The 17195-nt window shown below is 45.8% G+C and overlaps 1 protein-coding gene across 3 annotated transcripts in view; it reads right to left on the reverse strand.

The window, feature by feature from the left end:
* The window catches only part of pard3aa (par-3 family cell polarity regulator alpha, a), a 281463-nt gene that overhangs the window by 82696 nt on the left and 181572 nt on the right, over positions 1-17195 (reverse strand). For all 3 annotated transcript variants that reach the window (XM_037455958.2, XM_062559226.1, XM_037455956.2), the window contains 2 exons: positions 16092-16325; positions 11384-11615 (listed from right to left, as the gene is read on the reverse strand). In XM_037455958.2, coding sequence (XP_037311855.2) covers positions 11384-11615; positions 16092-16325 — 466 coding nt within the window. The remainder of the gene's footprint in view (positions 1-11383; positions 11616-16091; positions 16326-17195) is intronic.

Genomic DNA, 17195 nt, shown 5'->3' on the forward strand with positions numbered 1-17195 from the left:
GCAAAGCCTCAAAGCTAGTTTGATTGTACAATCATTTAATCTGGGGAGTAGATTTGAGAGAAGCTAATCTGCTTTGACATCTTCTGTGGGGAATATATGGTTTGCTCACATGAAGTTGCTGACTTTGTTGGCTGCTGGGGGATGACAGCAGGAAAAGACTTCTATTCTGTCTAATAAAAAGTGCGGGCCTTTTTTTAAAGTGAAAGCAGGGACGGCATTCAACCTCCACATATGTGCGGTGTTAAATTAGTCAAATTTCTAAATGGAGTAGGTGATGTGAAAAGATAGATAGAGCGTCTGCATCTATCAATATGAGTAAGTGATGAGATGATAATTTCAAGGGCAGACAGAGAGAGTCATTATGGTTTCTGCTCGGCCAACCTGAAAGTTATTCCAAATCTCACAGGGCGAGGCGCCAATCCCCCTCCCCCCGCATCTGAGCCCACATCCCCCTGAAACTGCATTTGTTAGAGCAAGGAAGAGAATAAGTAACCATGCCTCCACCCACTGCGTTTGATGGCCAATAATCTATAAAGCACCATGAAAAAAGAGAATAATCAAGAGATGTCATTATTTTCTTATTTAATGGCAAAAGCACAAAGCAGAAAGTTGAGTCTAGCAGACATACTGTACTTGCACACAAACAAGCACATCTGTTTCCCCAATATGTGGCAGTGCACGATTTCCCTTAGAGTGGCATGTCATTTTAATAGTGCCTTGCTGGAGAGGATTGGTCAGTTCTCCTCCCTGTTGGTGTGGCTGTGGCTAGTGAACACTCTCTACCCGGGTTGAGACACACAGATGCCTTTAAAAAAAGAATCCAATAAGACATTCAGAGGTAGAAAAAAGGGAGAGAGTTCTTTTTTTCTTTAGTTTTTTTTCTCCATGGAATCACACTGTGACCCAGCGATTGTTAAAGGCATTAAAGGGGCATTCGTTATCGCTGAGTGGCCTCGGCGTAATGTCACCGCCACTGGTTTCCAGGGACACAAGCCCCGGAGAGGCATGGGAGGATGTTCCTCGGTTGTGATCCAGCCTCCAGCCCCCGCCAGCCGATTATCTCCCTCCCCGTGGAACTCATTATCCGCGACCTGTACTGTCAGTCAGCGCTTCCCCTGCTCAGCCAGCCCTCCAACCCAGACTCTACAATTTGATGCATCCTTGGTAAACCTTTTTTCTTAAGAGTTTAAAGAGGACTGCAACCCTGGACACAACCCTTTAACTCAGTCTAACAGTCCACTGCCTCATACAGGTCACAGTGAGACATCCCAGCGCCTTCACCTCATTGGACAAAGGCCGGCGCACACTGAACCAATCGCTTTTCTCCTCCGAGGGGAGAAGTGGGGGTGTAGGCAGCTGCTGACTGGCTTTCAGATCTAGAGTACAGCCGGGCCTAGTTCCTTAAGCAATGGTGTGAAAACCGTATGGGGGCAAAGTACAGGGGGGGGCAGGACTCAAAATGGTCCATGCCTGGCTGGTGAGTGGCGTCGCCCCCCCCCGGACCCCAACTGCCCACGCAGCGTGGAGACATGCCATGCATTTATTCATACATCAGGCCATGGGCGAGATGGATGTTGAAATGGTTCTCATCAGATACTTCTACACCTCTTAGGTCTCCCAGCTGAGTGAAGAAGACAGCGCAATGTTGAAGGATGCTCCGTTTCGCTCAAGCTCGACATGTTCGAAAGCAAAATAATGAAAAAGAAAAAACTATTTACAGATATATGGATCACATGCCATCCCAGGACATTGTATCTAAATGACACTGTTTTTCTCAACCCATCCTCACCTGTTTACCATAATGAGGTTATTGTATGGAAATGAATATTTTCCGACAGCAATACAGTTGCATGGAAATTCATGCAATTGTGCTCTTTCAGAACAGTTTTCAGCCCGTTATGTATCTATTTTCCTGCCGTGTCAGTTTTCCTACTTCCGCAACTCTCCGTTAGTCAGGTCGGGTCCATTTATTCACCTCTATCAGAATCTCTGTTTTTCTGGCCTAATTGACAACAACATTACATCTCTGGTGTGGAAACTGACAGAGCATCACCACCGACACTCCTGAAGGGGTGGGTGGAGGAGTGAGATTAGAAAGAAGTGTTTAGGCTGAAATAAATACATGTGTGTAAAGCAGAGATGGGGACTCGAGTTTGAGACTCGGACTCGAGTCGCGACTTAAGTCGCACACACAGTGACTTCAGACTTGACTTGAGACTCGTCCTCGAAAGGTTTCAGACTCGACTCGAGCTCGAGCTCAGAGACTTGTGAGCATCTCTGATGTGAAGAATGGTCAGGCACAGAGAGCTGCAGGGCTTTTTCTGGGTGGCGTCCCGTCCCACACATATTGTATTGTTTGTCCCCTGGGTTTGTTTGTGCCATCATGTGTTAATGTGTGTGCAGAGGAGGGTATTATTGATTTTTCAAAATTCTAGCGACAGACTTAATCCGCTCTTAAGAAATGTTTTCTCCAGTCACACGAGCCAGACATTATACAGCTGCATCGCAGTGAATGGTGGAGGATCTTCTCTGCTTTCAAACTAACAGCTATTGCTATCAAAGCGGCTGAAGTGAATAAAGGCATATGTGTGTGTGGGAAGGAGGATGTCTGTCTATAACTTTAAGGTTCTTGCATGCGTGTGGGTTTGTGCGCTTGCAAGAAGAAAAACTGCATTCATCTGTTTGTCTCTAGTGCCAATTATTCATATTTAAGCAATAGCAGGTACACACAAGAGTGTTTGTGTGTGTGAGTGTTGATCTATGTATGTGCGCTTGCATATCAAGGGACAGCTTGGCTTTTCCATATTTCAAACAGCCTGCAATACAAAGGACGAGGCCCAGCCCAACATGATTGCCTTTAATGTTTCACATAAATCACACAGTTATATGCGTGCGTGTGTGTGTGTGAGGGGAGGGATGTTGTTGCACACACTTATAGGAACTTATCAAATCGCTGACACCCCTGATTAAAGCCTCTCATTACAACACAAATAAACAGTCCACATGGATTCATTCATCCATTTGTTAAAGTGTATGAGAGCCGAGAATAGAGAGTTTCTGAAGGGCAATTTGCATCAAAAGTCTTGAGCAGAGAGAGTTCTGGTTTTGGGATAAACACTGTGTGTGTGTGTGTGTGTGTGTGTGTGTGTGGGTATGGGTATGTGTGTTCGGAACTGGCAAAGCCATCCTCTGTTATTTGAAATGCTGACATTTTTGCAATCACAATCATCCTGCACGCTTCATTTTTCCCACTTTACGTACAAACAAGTTGCGAATGGTGTTCCCATTGCCACATCCAATGCATGATCAGACCCACGCACGTGACCTCACATGCTCATATGGCGAATGCTTAACCATGCTGAGAACGACGGGCGCGGGGAGGGGACAGCGCCGTGGCTTCTCTGTGGAAGAGGTGGCTAAGGCTTTGACCTAGATACAGTGTGGCACACTGCATTCCTAATGGGCCATATTTGATCACTCTTTACACCCTCAGCCAGGCTGCTGCCGCATGCCTCAAACACAAACAGCATTCACCAGAGTCTGTTCAGCTCTTTTAATAATGGCAACCACAATAGTGGATGTGCAACCGTTAAAAAATAGGAATTCTGAATGAGTTTGCTGATGTATTTACAGCTGCTTTTACATCTTAGCTTCAACCCAGAAGGTTGTGGCTGTATGTGAGGGGAAATATCTTCAATTATTTCCGTGATTCCACCTCATGAATTAATTTGTCATTTGTCTCCTATGTTTTGATAACCCTTGACTTTCCGCAGTTATTTCCAAACTAATTTACATGCTGATGAGTCTGGAGACGGATGTGTTTTTGCGACGCTCGAGGGCCCTGACTTCCAAGACGCCCACCTGCAGGACAAGCGAGGGGAGAAGAGAGGCAGGCTTTCTGTCTCGTAAAACGTCAGACTTTGAAATACAGGCATGGACACACACCGGACCGAGCGCAGCCGCTGATCCGTGATATACATCCTTCCCAGCGTTCAGAGGGAGACGAGAGAGGTCTTTCTGTCAATGCCACAATGAATCTCCAGGGCAGCTGGGAGGGAGGAGGGAACAGGGATACGGATGGATACGTGGAAAGAAGGAGGGAGGGAGTGACAGTAATTGTGAGTAAAGTGAGAATGAGCGAGAATAGGAACCCTGATGGATTCTGGGGGATAGTGATACATCACAAGCAGGTTAAATAGATAACCCTGGACACTCCTCTTCGGATCTCCTGTTGGACGGCTGGTTCTCACAAGAACAGAACCATCAGTGTGCTGAATCAAACATGCTGCATGCAGCATTTTTCATTCACAATCATTTAGAAAACCCCAGCACAATTACTTTAAACAAATGAGACAGTAAGATCAATAAGATAATTTCCAGCCACAACCCACCTCCGTATTGCAGACACCCCATGGCATATCTACTGTCCCAATTTACAGCACAAATGAAAATGGAAGGCGTTGCGACTTGGAAGGGATGGAAGGGATCGCTCTCTGAATCAAAGCTGATATGGTGAATCAAGAGAGAAAAGCCTCCTCGTGTCAACAAGCAGAGGGGTTTATGGGAAAGGTGTTATATGATGGAGAAACTGTAACTGTAAAACCACAAGGTTGATCTACCAACTCATCATCAAACAAGAGCGGCACTATTTGGCAATTCAGCAAAACTCCAGATTGCTTTCAATGTCGTATAATGTCTAATGCAAAGATTAGTTTGCTTTCCACAGAATGTATGACAACTAGGATTGAGGTGGGAGAAAGATTATGGCAAAAATTCTCTGATAAAGTTATGGTTAGCACACCACTTTTTATATATATATATACATTTTTATATTTTTATTTAGGAAGCCTGTTATGAGTTGATAAGAGGAAGGCCTATGGATCTGCATCAGGAAAAATCAAAGCAGCCTTTATCTGCTGTACTGGACTGTTCATTCACTCGCCCTCTTGTTAGGGAAGAGGGTGAGTGGTGTGGAAGTGACAGGCCAATTAAGATTCCTTCATGACAAACACGGGGAGGACCGCAATCCCGATTCAACCATGAAAAGAATTTCCATTTCTCTGACATGCTCACCAAAGAAAGAAAAAAAAATACATAGGCAATTTCACTTTACATGCCAAACACATGTCGAGGCGCTGGCAGGACAGGATGAATACAGCCCCTGCCTTTAATTGTTTGCCTTTGATGAAAATAAGAAGTGTAATTCAACATCGATTGGTACTACCTTTGTAATCAAAAGGCATTTTGCATGTTTTATCGCCCTCGCCTCGACTGAGAGCGTTCCTCTCCAGCTACCCGTTCTCTCACTCACATGTTCAGGTGTGTGCACACATCAGCAGGAGAGAACTCAGCGGATGGGAAAGGTCAGTTCAGCCACCGGCCTGGATTTCATTACATGCCAAGCCCTGCTGAGCGGACTAACAATGAGTCGCTTCATTTCCATATGCCGTAAATATGTTCTCCTGTGTGCAATCCTCACTTCTGTCTCTGTAATACTAAGCATGCTTTGCATCTTCTTTCCCTCATCAAACCAACATACGTTGAATTTGGTTCATTACGGGGGGATATTAGCAAATTCATTTGTACTATTTAAAAAAACTAAATGAGTTTGTGCCACTCTCAGATCTTTGTACGTAATGTGTTCAAATGTTTTTCAAATCTGCCTCTCCTCTGAGAGTCGACTCGCGTTGCAACAGTCTTCTCTGTTCCCGGTTGATCAAAGCGAACTGGGCCATATAGCGGGGGGGAAAATAACATCAAAGTAGAATCATGGTGTCTCAAAGTGTGGAAAACAAATATCAAACGGAGAGTGAGCAAGTTAAGAACATCCGACGGTTTCTGTGTGGAACATCGCATGCGATGAAAAGAGCATCGTGGAGCGAGGGGAAGGTGAGGGAGTACAGTAAGGAGGACGGCTGAGGGGGGGGGGGCTCTGGTTTCCTTCGGTGGGTCTGGGTGGCGTTCCACTGGGGTTGGATCATTAGCAGTCGCGGGCCTGGTATGGTACGAAGGGCTGCACTGTTGCACTTAATTTGAGCTATTTAATAACACACTTTATGAATTCAGTCATGTTTGCAGCCCTCTGCCTGAGACACAGCGTGAGAGACCTTGGTGTATCCCATTTCAGGCCGACAAGATTTCAGATTCAATTAACTCCATCGTGCAGTACCAACTCTCCTCACGCACACACACACACACACACACCACTTCTCCTCATGCGTCAAGGTCTATCTCGGAGCACTGCGTGATCATTCTAAACCTAATTACTTCAGTGCTGTCTGATGGAGGTTCAGTGCTGCCCAATCACATTTGCATCGAGTGGCCAAAAGCAGAGGAAACGCTGCCGGAGAGACAATACCCCCCTCCCCCAAATATCCTCCACGCCCCCCGATGTCTGAAGGGCCTTCTCTCATACTTGCATGGTGGGTGACGTCGCAGAGCATCCTCTCTTCCCTCTCCTCAATCCCATCACTCAGCGTCTCCCCTATGTCTACATGCTTCGCCCCGCCAGAAATTGACGGTGACATCCAATTCTTCCCAACACCACGCACAAAGCTGTGCTCGCCATAACCTGGCGCCCAGAAGAGTTTTTGTTGTTTAAATGTTTTCCTCTCCCGTCACTGTGCTTCGTGACAGGGGCGCTAATCTTCTCAGTGGGGGGCTTAGTCGTTTGTTGTTTGGACCCCGCTGAGTCCCTTTGGTACATGATTGAAAAATGGGATAGCACACCCAAAGGATGATTTCCTTTTTTCGTGAGGGAAAAAATGACCTCTTAAGAAAACCTGGCATCTTGCAGCAGCTAGGAAGACACAGAAGGAGAGTTCTTCTATAGAAAGCATTTTTTTTCCCCAGGAGTAGAAATAGCTGACCCCTCTGGGTGCAGTGCCCTCGGCGACATGGTATTTCTTTTAGCTGTGAAGGCATTTGAAGGTGATATTGAGTTATGACTTTGCACTTGGTGACGCTGCCAAAGTTCACCGCTGAGTTCTATCTGAAATATTCATCCATGGCGGGCAAAATGTGTGGCTCAAAAAGAGGTCAAAAGTCATCGCCAGGAGCCTTGATGTGCCCCTAGCTGACAGGAAGCCATATAATTACAGTATCTCTCTAATATTGCTTCCTCCATTCCAGTCATGCTCACTCACACACTCCGGCTTGATGCTGCGTCCTGTGTCTGCCTTAACGACCCTACTATGATGAGTGGGGCCGGGCAAAAGAGGAACAATTATCATTTTCCCTCAGATTACATTAAGCAGATGTCAGGGCCCACATGTGGAGGAAGCTAATTGCCATCTTAAAATCAACTGTGGCATAATACTACAAGCATATGCAAGAGCCTTGTGTATGTGTGTGGAAGGTGGAGGGGGAGAATGGAGACGTTACAGTGTGAATGTGTGTGTGTGTGTAAAAATAGACCAGGCTAATGCATGTGTCATTACGGCGTACTGATGATCAAGCCGGCTCACCCGCCATCAGCTGCTCACACCCACGCGAGCAGAAAGAGTCATGTGGTAGGAAGACACGGAGCAGCGCGGGAAACGCGCTAACTACCTACTCTCATGCTACGCAATAATGCTTTTGTGCCATGGTAGACACATTCTAAACCCATTAGAATACAGAAAACATGCATGCCAACACACACACACACACACACACTTGTGCCAACCCGGCATACTCCGGTGATCCCAGCGTGCTCCCACACCGCCTACGAATAATAAAGATTGGATGACGGAAAGCATCCCTCCGCTGCAGCTTTCTCGGCTTTCTTTTTGCATTCCTCACTCTCTCTCTCATGTCTCCCCTGTGTTGCCTTGAGTGGGGCTGCATCTGGAGGGAGGAGCAGACAGACGAGGTCCCGGAGGGGATGGAGGGTGGTGGGTGAGGAGAGGGGGAGGGGTACAGGCCTGTCACGCTGAGTTGCAGTGTTGGCTGATGGCTCCGCGTGAGGCGTGCCACTTATCAGAGTGGTGTGGGGAGGGGTTGGGAGTTGGGGGGGGTGGGGGGGGGGGTAGTTTGTGTGTGTGTGTGTGGGTGAGGAGGCACCCGTAACAAAGGGTTAGGGTGATGCCAGAGCCCATTAACACATCTTTTCATTTGTACACACACACACACACACACACACACACACACACACATGGATGCAAATGTAAATTAACCTCAAACTCACAAGCAGACACACACACACACTTACAGACACACACAAACTGTAAAAATGCCTGAGATCCTCGATCCTCCCAGGCAGACAGTCGCCTGATGCCGTGACGGCCGCTGTGAAAGGCTCCCTTCTCCTCTTATTCCTCCTTTTGCTCTCCTTTTCATCCTCTTCTCCCACTGCCTCACTCTCCCTCGGTGCCCTAGTTCACTCCAGTGCACACGCTCCATCTCTTCCTCCGCCCTCTCTGAACCCACCCCCACCTCTCTCCATATTTTTGCAGCCCTCCCTTTTTTTGTCTCCTTCATGCTAGTGTATTTCTACAGGATGATGCCTTTCCCCTTGTTAAAAACACAGAAACACAGACTTGTAAAAAATTGTTTGGATATAAAAATATCAGGCGCAGAACCAATACATAGAACATACAGTACATGGACTGCAAAAATATAATTGACGCACTGAAATATGCACTCCATAATAAATGAACCAGGATGGGAGGGTTTTTTGTGTGTGCACACACCACGTTCACGCACAAACAAACACTTCAAAAGATGGAGATGGGGCTTTGATGGAGGAGGTCAGTCAGTCACAGAGCAGATAAACAACACCTCATTAGGACATCATGGTCTGTTAGCATGCTAAGGGGGCCCAGGGCAAAGCTTCTGACGTTTAAACAAACCTGATAGGATCAAAAAGTAATGATCACAAGTAATGTACTTGAGAGGACATGAATAATCACATATATTGGTGAGGGGGGCACTCCTCTATACCACTGGATGCAGACATGGACGCAGTCATACGCAACAGACACCCTTGAATTAACAATGATGTGAAGCTGCTCAGGGCTGGTTTACAGTGCTGTCCATTCACAAGATTATAAGCTATTCATTACTGGGTCGTACCATGTAGCAGGCAGTCTGCCTTCTTATATGCAGAACTGCAGGGATCCAGAGAGGCACTATTTTTTTTCCCTCTGGGCTTTAGGCAGTCTATTTACTTTACATCACACAATTGCGCACTTTATGTCATTCTTGCACCCACAGTGTTAATCTCCACACGCCTCACCCCAATCCTACGCCCTCTCCTTAAATTAGGCCATCCTCCTTTCCCCTGGCACTGATGCTAATGTACTCCCAATCAGGCTGTCCATTAGGCAGATGTACACTACGCGTTCATCAGGCCGTCCAACGGCGTGCATGCAAATGAGAGCAAATTGAAGTGAGCTGCAAGCTCCTTGAAATCTTCTTGAAAATGGAGAACGTGAGTTTGGGACATGCATGGTGAAAGGGATGCTGGAAAAAAATGAGCCCGTCCGCTTTATGTAAATGTCTGCGACGGAGACAAGCAGCACTGGGGATTAACCCAATCAGAGTGCCTTTTTGATGTTTTGATGCGAAGATGAGACACTCACATGAAGAACTTGCAGATGTAAAGTCTCTCCATGTTTCGAATGCTGAGATTTTACTGCACCATTTTTCATGTGGCGTAAAAACTTCTCCATTCTGAAATCGCTGTCAAAACTTTTGCTGGAAATACAAAAAAGTGCAAAACGCAATAGATCTTTCACTTTTATTTTCCTCTCTTCCCTATTGACCGCGAGGCATTTTACATCACTCTGTCATTTTTCTTTGCAAAAGTTTGTTACCCTATCCAGTGGGACGCATTCACTCTCACCTGAGCTTCTTGCCATCTCTAACTTTCTAAACATGAACAGGGAGAGACAAGGACAGTGTAAACGTGTGGGTGTGAGAGCTGTCACAGTTTTTGGGTAGACACTGGTTTGACGTATCGAGAAGAAGAGCAGAATGAGCGGAGAGAAGGAGACACAGAGCCAGAGTGCAGGAGAGCCATGCCGGTTCAAAGGCGGCCTCTTTGCATTCAGGAGGCGCAGGTCTGGAGTTAAATGCATTCAGCAGGTCGGGGGAGGGGGAGCGGGAGGGGGAGGTGTCAGCGAGGCTGCCGTGTGCCAACTCTTAAGTGGCTGTGGCACTCAAAGATAATGAAGAACAATGATGAGGCCGGGAAGGGCGCGCAGAGGGCCCCACATGCTCAAAAAGGGGTTTGCAACGTCACTGACTGTCACTGAGTGCCCAACCTGTGGCTCACATCTCCACTTTAAATCACCAATCCCGTACACAGCTTTCTGTGTATGCACTCCTGTTAGCGTGTGGGTATGTCCTTGCGTGTGCGTGCTGGTTGTGCCACGGGAAATGTTGCCATTTCACACTACAGGATGCAAACAAAACTTGCAAGAGTGAAAAATAAAAGAGGGAAAGATGAGGTCCCTGCATTCCTCAGTCGTGACCTCAGAACACACTCGTCGTCTTTATTGTTCATTACCGAGCCGCGCCCTGCGACACCTTAACTAATCCCATTAAACTAATCCACATGAAAACGACTCACGGCGCAAAAACGGCCCGCACCGTTAATTTATGCCATATCCAAAAGTGCACTCAATGGAAATAATTGATTTGACTCCCCTAGTGATTTCCTCGTGGCGGAGACACTGGATGGATACCCCCGGGATATTTTTTCTCATTTGCGGACTCTTGGAAAATACTAGTCTCATACTAATGTCCACAGATGGCACAAAGTCACAATGCTGATGAAGTCCTCAGTCCTCAAAGTTTGCAGTTCAAACGTGCTGGTCTATCAGAGGAAACGATGAAGGCCTTCCACTGGCATCATTGATATTCAATCTTTTTTTTTTTTATAGTTGATGAATATCTGACGTATTTTAAGGGCATAATTGAATCACCTCTCATGGTCTCCTGCTTCTAAAAAATTTGAAGAATACCAGCCAGCGGCAATAACTCCAACCAGCAGTCATCTTTAAAGGCCTTTTTCCCCCGAGACCAAACCCTCCCAACATTAGCACCCGCACGGGCCCTCAACATCGTCAAATAGTTGACAAAATGCCCAACGTGTTTGGATAGGGGGAGCGTGCACACAGGATTATGAATAAAACATGTGGCTCCTATTAAAAATAATCTGGCTGAAACGTGCCAGAGGGCCCGGAGGTCGATAACTCTCCCTCGCCTCCACCCCCCTTCCTCCACCTCACAGGGTTCAAGGACAGGGGTTCCCTGATTAGCACTTGCAACATCCAGACAATGCATTCAAATTCGGAGTGACCCGGCGCTGAGTGGAATTAAATAAAGCAGATAGCGTTTTGTTGCTTGAGGGAGACGCGGTGTGGGGAGGGTTTTGTACTATGAGCCTTATTCCTACCTGAACATCTCTCCCAGGCCCTTCAGCACGCCTTTCTTGGCTTTGCCCTTGTCCATCTCTCTCTCTTTGTCCCTTTCGGTTTTCTTCTTCTCCTTCCCCTCAACCTTGTCCCGGTCTTTGTGCCTGTCGTCTTTGGAGGGGTTGCCATTCAGCCCGGGTCCCGCTGTCAGCTCGCCGCTGGCGGACATCGACTCGCGACCAGATCTGGAGCTTCCCTCGGTGTCCTCGTCCACTGGGGTGAGGAGATAAGAGAGAGCAGAGGGTGTTTAAGTACATACACTCACCGGCCACTTTATTAGGTACACCTGTCCAACTGCTCGTTAACACTTAATTTCTAAGCAGCCAATCACATGGCGGCAACTCAGTGCATTTAGGCATGTAGACATTGTCAAGACAATCTCCTGCAGTTCAAACCGAGCATCAGTATGGGGAAGAAAGGTGATTTGAGTGACTTTGAACGTGGCATGATTGTTGGTGCCAGAAGGGCTGGTCTGAGTATTTCAGAAACTGCTAATCTACTGGGATTTTCACGCACAACCATCTCTAGGGTTTACAGAGAATGGTCCGAAAAAGAAAAAACATCCAGTGAGCGGCAGTTCTGTGGGCGGAAATGCCTTGTTGATGCCAGAGGTCAGAGGAGAATGGCCAGACTGGTTCGAGCTGATAGAAGGGCAACAGTGACTCAAATAACCACCCGTTACAACCAAGGTGGGCATAAGAGCATCTCTGAACGCACAGTACGTCGAACTTTGAGGCAGATGGGCTACAGCAGCAGAAGACCACACCGGGTGCCACTCCTTTCAGCTAAGAACAGGAAACTGAGGCTACAATTTGCACAAGCTCATCGAAATTGGACAATAGAAGATTGGAAAAACGTTGCCTGGTCTGATGAGTCTCGATTTCTGCTGCGACATTCGGATGGTAGGGTCAGAATTTGGCGTCTACAACATGAAAGCATGGATCCATCCTGCCTTGTATCAACGGTTCAGGCTGGTGGTGGTGGTGTCATGGTGTGGGGAATATTTTCTTGGCACTCTTTGGGCCCCTTGGTACCAATTGAGCATCGTTGCAACGCCACAGCCTACCTGAGTATTGTTGCTGACCATGTCCATCCCTTTATGACCACAATGTACCCAACTTCTGATGGCTACTTTCAGCAGGATAAAGCGCCATGTCATAAAGCTGGAATCATCTCAGACTGGTTTCTTGAACATGACAATGAGTTCGCTGTACTCAAATGGCCTCCACAATCACCAGATCTCAATCCAATAGAGCATCTTTGGGATGTGGTGGAACGGGAGATTCGCATCATGGATGTGCAGCCGACAAATCTGCGGCAACTGTGTGATGCCATCATGTCAATATGGACCAAACTCCCTGAGGAATGCTTCCAGCACCTTGTTGAATCTATGCCACGAAGAATTGAGGCAGTTCTGAAGGCAAAAGGGGGTCCAACCCGTTACTAGCATGGGGTACCTAATAAAGTGGCCGGTGAGTGTATATTGTGAGGGAGAGCACTCTCACACAAACGAAAGAGAAATAAAATGGAAGTGGATAAATCCAAATAAGGATTTAAGCTTTAACTTCCATTTGACTGCTTTTGGATTACAGCAACTACATTTGATCTCTGCACAACAGCTTTTATTTTACTTTTTTTGTCAGTTACAAAGACAATCAGTTCTTTTATCAGATGAACCAATACGAAAAACTGTGTCCCACAAGGTATCACAGCTTTGAACAAAACACACTTGCCTCATTATAACAGAATATATTTATTCAGTTCACCCTTTGAGGTTTCTGTTGAACATTTTTAAACCCAGCTGAAAGCCTCAAGTTATTTCATATGTTTGCATTGCACAGAGCTCACAAGAGAACTGTCTTTTTCCCCTTTTCTTTCACATTTCATGAAAGGATGATGGAAACTGTGACGCTCGTTGTGTGAATCTGGTTCTTAATTCACATCCCGACTAATTTCAATCCAGACATCAAATTGAAACTAAATTCCTTAGGTGATGCAGGGTTGATTAAACCCAAAGTTTCCATCACATCTAATCAGAACTGATGCGCAAAATGTAATTATTCTGTCAGTAATTATGCATTTAAATAATCTTGAAAAAAGGCTCCCAGGGATCTTAATTGCTAATATGCTGCACATCGCACTCGGCCTAGCTCCTGTCTGTGCAGTTTCACTGGCTCAAAGGCGTGAGATGTCCTTCTGATTAGAACTTATTAGAGTCTTGCTTGTCGTCGTCTAAATTGTGCCTTTGATGGAAGAGAACTTATAGGGAGGACTCGGGAGGTGGATTTGAGGTACAGGGGGACAGGTGGAACCCGCTGGGTTCGCATTTTGTTTCCTCCTGTGATCTGTGGAGTTATCAGCCATGTGAGGCACTGAACAGCAGGGAGATAAAGCCAACTTCCAGCTTAAACCTGCACAATTGTAAAATTCATTGTTTTCCCTCCCTTCTTTTTTTCCACCCCTGACAATTTGGAAGCAGGTTCAGAGTATCAATGTTATCACTCAATCTTCTGACTGCTTATCATTCACTTAAGAGCAGCTGCAGCTGTGAGCTATATCTTGCTATTTGAATGACGGATTAGCTGGAAAGCTAATGCTGCTGCTGCTTAATGATACTGAGCAGCAGATAACATGCTCAACATTGTAATCCAGACCATCCCTGGGGGCAGCGACCATGTGGGCTTGTGTCTGTAGACGCATTGATGTGTGTGTTGGGGTGCGTGCATTTGTTTGTAGCAAGTGCGGACAGCATAAAAGGCTGCAACGCCACCCATCGGCTTGTGGATTGCTGCTTTGAACCTTCACGGCTCGCTTTTTGAAGGAAGTTGTTTTGTTTTTCTGAGAGGACGGAACTTTTAGGCAACCAAAACGTTACAACTCTTATGAACTGAAAACACTCCAGGGAAGGGCTAAAGTTCTAAAATATAAAGAACCCCAGGACCGGACAACCGCGTAGTAGTGACCTTAAGCATCCGCTGCTGACAATCATTTTCTCGTAGACACATTTTGACCCGAGGAGTCACCCCCTGCTGGTCAGCAGCACGACTGTAAGGTTCTTCCACATTAACTCAGAAACAGAGGATGCAGAGAGGCAGATTCTTTACATGTAGATGTGCAAATGGTTCAGATTGAGGCCTCAAAAAGAGGAGGTCAAGCAATAGAGGGCAAGTCGATCAAACGCAATTTTGTCTTTTTACATTCACCCTGTAGCCTTTCAAATAAAGCAAATATCCTGCATCACAAAACATACAAGCAACTTTAAAATTGGACATCAATGGAAGATAAAAAGACTTGACTGACAACATGACAGCAGAATAATTGATGAAAACATCCGACGACCATTTGCAGAGACAGACAATCACGAAACATTTTCTTACTGTGGCAAATTCTACCATTGAACCCTGCTTTAAACATCAAGGACATTCATCTGGCCTGTCAGCAAAGGTTACGACAGACAGTCAAATTGCCAGTCTTTGCTCAGCAGAGCATGTCTCCTTTTCGTTTTTTTTTCCTTTACTCAAACGATGCAACACAAAGTAGCACAAGGGAAAGTGCATTTTTTTCCCCAACGGGATATCTTGTGGGGACACATTTTCTTTAGGTGATGCCACATTCTTATTTTATGTAAATAAAAGTCTGGGAGAGGAGGAAGGCTGAACCTTATCTGTCAACTTTGACTATTAACCTCAGTGACGAGCATGCACTGGCTGCTTTTATCTAAATTGAAAAACAGAGTTATTTGAATATCATGGGGGAGAATGCAATATACCACGGCAGGGGAAATCGCTTGCTTTCCCCATTTTTCTTGCCAAGATAAGACTGTATTTAGTGGCTTGCCGACAGAGCTTATGAGAACAAAGCGTTTCAGGCAAATCATTTCCCTCTTTTTCAAATGTCCCCCCGGCTCTTTTAATAGGATCCTTTAATGGTGAATGGAAATTTATATCTGGTGATTACTCTTGCGGTGTTGCAGTGTTATTACCTGTCACCAAACGTAAGACGGCTGTCTTTAGACTTTTTGTCATCAGACACTAAGCAGGGATGGATACGTTCACACAAACGGAAAGTGGCATGTCTCTCCTTTCTAATATTGTCTTTATAGTTTAGAATAAATACTAGTAATTCTGGTTTCAATCCTAGTCAGGGATGCAGGAGAGTTATTGTGAGGAATCCTGGCGAAGTTGAACAATAATATGTGTCAAAAACAGTTGGCACGGGCTGCAAAGACATGTATTTCATTTATAATATTTGTGATTACGTGGCTTTGAGATATTGCGTGTAAAAAAGATACAATACCAGCCAGACATATGTGGGGTAAACAGCAGAATTTTCTCTAGTTCTAACAACATGGCGATGCACTTTAAGAGAATGTATGCTCCGGGGAAAACATGCTGCCACAGACTCTGACAATTCCACTCCACATGAAATATGTGAATATTAATGAGTGTGTAACCTAGATGCTTACTGCAGCTGTGCATTATGACAAACACACACAGATCCATCTCCAGCAAAAGGGATCCCAAATCTAGTTTACTAAGGGGGGGGGGGGGGGGTTCCTACCGTTCTAAAAGGGGCTCCAGGCTTTATTGAGTTGGATTTTTTTCTTTGTGAGGATCTTCTAGTATCCACTATTGTACATGATATAAAAAGAGAAACCCCTGCATGAGCATCTTATGAGCAAACACTCACATATCTCAGTGCCGTTGTCCTCTCGTGGCGCTCTGGCGACAGGTTTCTCGTATGATTTGTCGATTGCGGCCCTGAAGCTCTCGTTACAACCGCGGCCCCTGGCGATCCGCGAGCGCGTCCTCTTCACGTTGATCTTGCCGTTCAGCGTCGCCTCGGCAACGGCCGTCTGGAGGCTTTCAAGTGAGCTGGACTTTTTCAGGCCCAGCGAGGGTCCGAGGACTTGTTCTGCGACACCTGTGGGAAGAGGAAGTGCCGTCAGCAAGGCCGGCAGACTGACAGTGTCAACACTCTAACACTCTAACTCCCCCAAAAGGCGAACTAAAGGCCCCGTCTCTGACCTCATCGCACGCTGTTGACTCATTAACGTGTTGCTGGATTCATTTGGGATGAAGTTATGCGGCACACAAGGTGTGAGACTAGCAATTAACATAAAAAACAAAGGATGCCATTGCTTGGCCAATGAAGTGTGAGTATTATATCTTCACCGAGACACTTTCCCCTGATAATGATAATTCAAGCTTTGTCCTCATGTCTTCACGGTTAAATTACGTGGCTGAAACATGATGCATATAAATGGAGCAATATCAAAAGACAGCAATGTACCACAGCAACGGATTGATAGTGCTATATCCAACTATTACAAGGTCACGAATGTTTAGAGAGTGTAAATCTAAAATGATTGCTCCTCTCACTGATTTCTCTCTTTTACTCGCAGCTGCTCAGAGACAGAAACAGATAGCATTCCGACTAAACACATCTAAGTCGATTCATTTCCAACATCTTCTCTAAGAGCCCATCTTAGCAAAAACAATATACTGTATCTCTAAGGAGCAATCTTTGGCTCTCTTTCTGAGGCCTATGTGCGTGTAGATGTTAGATAGCAGGTAATAGCCCATCATGAGGGCAGTGCAAGGCTCAGCTATCGGCCATATGTTGATTAGCCTGGTAGGGAAAACCACCAGAATATCAGTCAACACAGGGCGCTTGCAGAACAAAGCTAGAAACACAAGGAACCTGTCAAACACATTGCTATCACATTGTATAAACTAACACAGCAAAACAATATGCACATTAGCAGGAACATGAACATAACATGTCTTTATG

The sequence above is a fragment of the Pungitius pungitius genome, chromosome 19, assembly GCF_949316345.1.
Source record: "Pungitius pungitius chromosome 19, fPunPun2.1, whole genome shotgun sequence".
Classification (NCBI taxonomy): domain Eukaryota; kingdom Metazoa; phylum Chordata; class Actinopteri; order Perciformes; family Gasterosteidae; genus Pungitius; species Pungitius pungitius.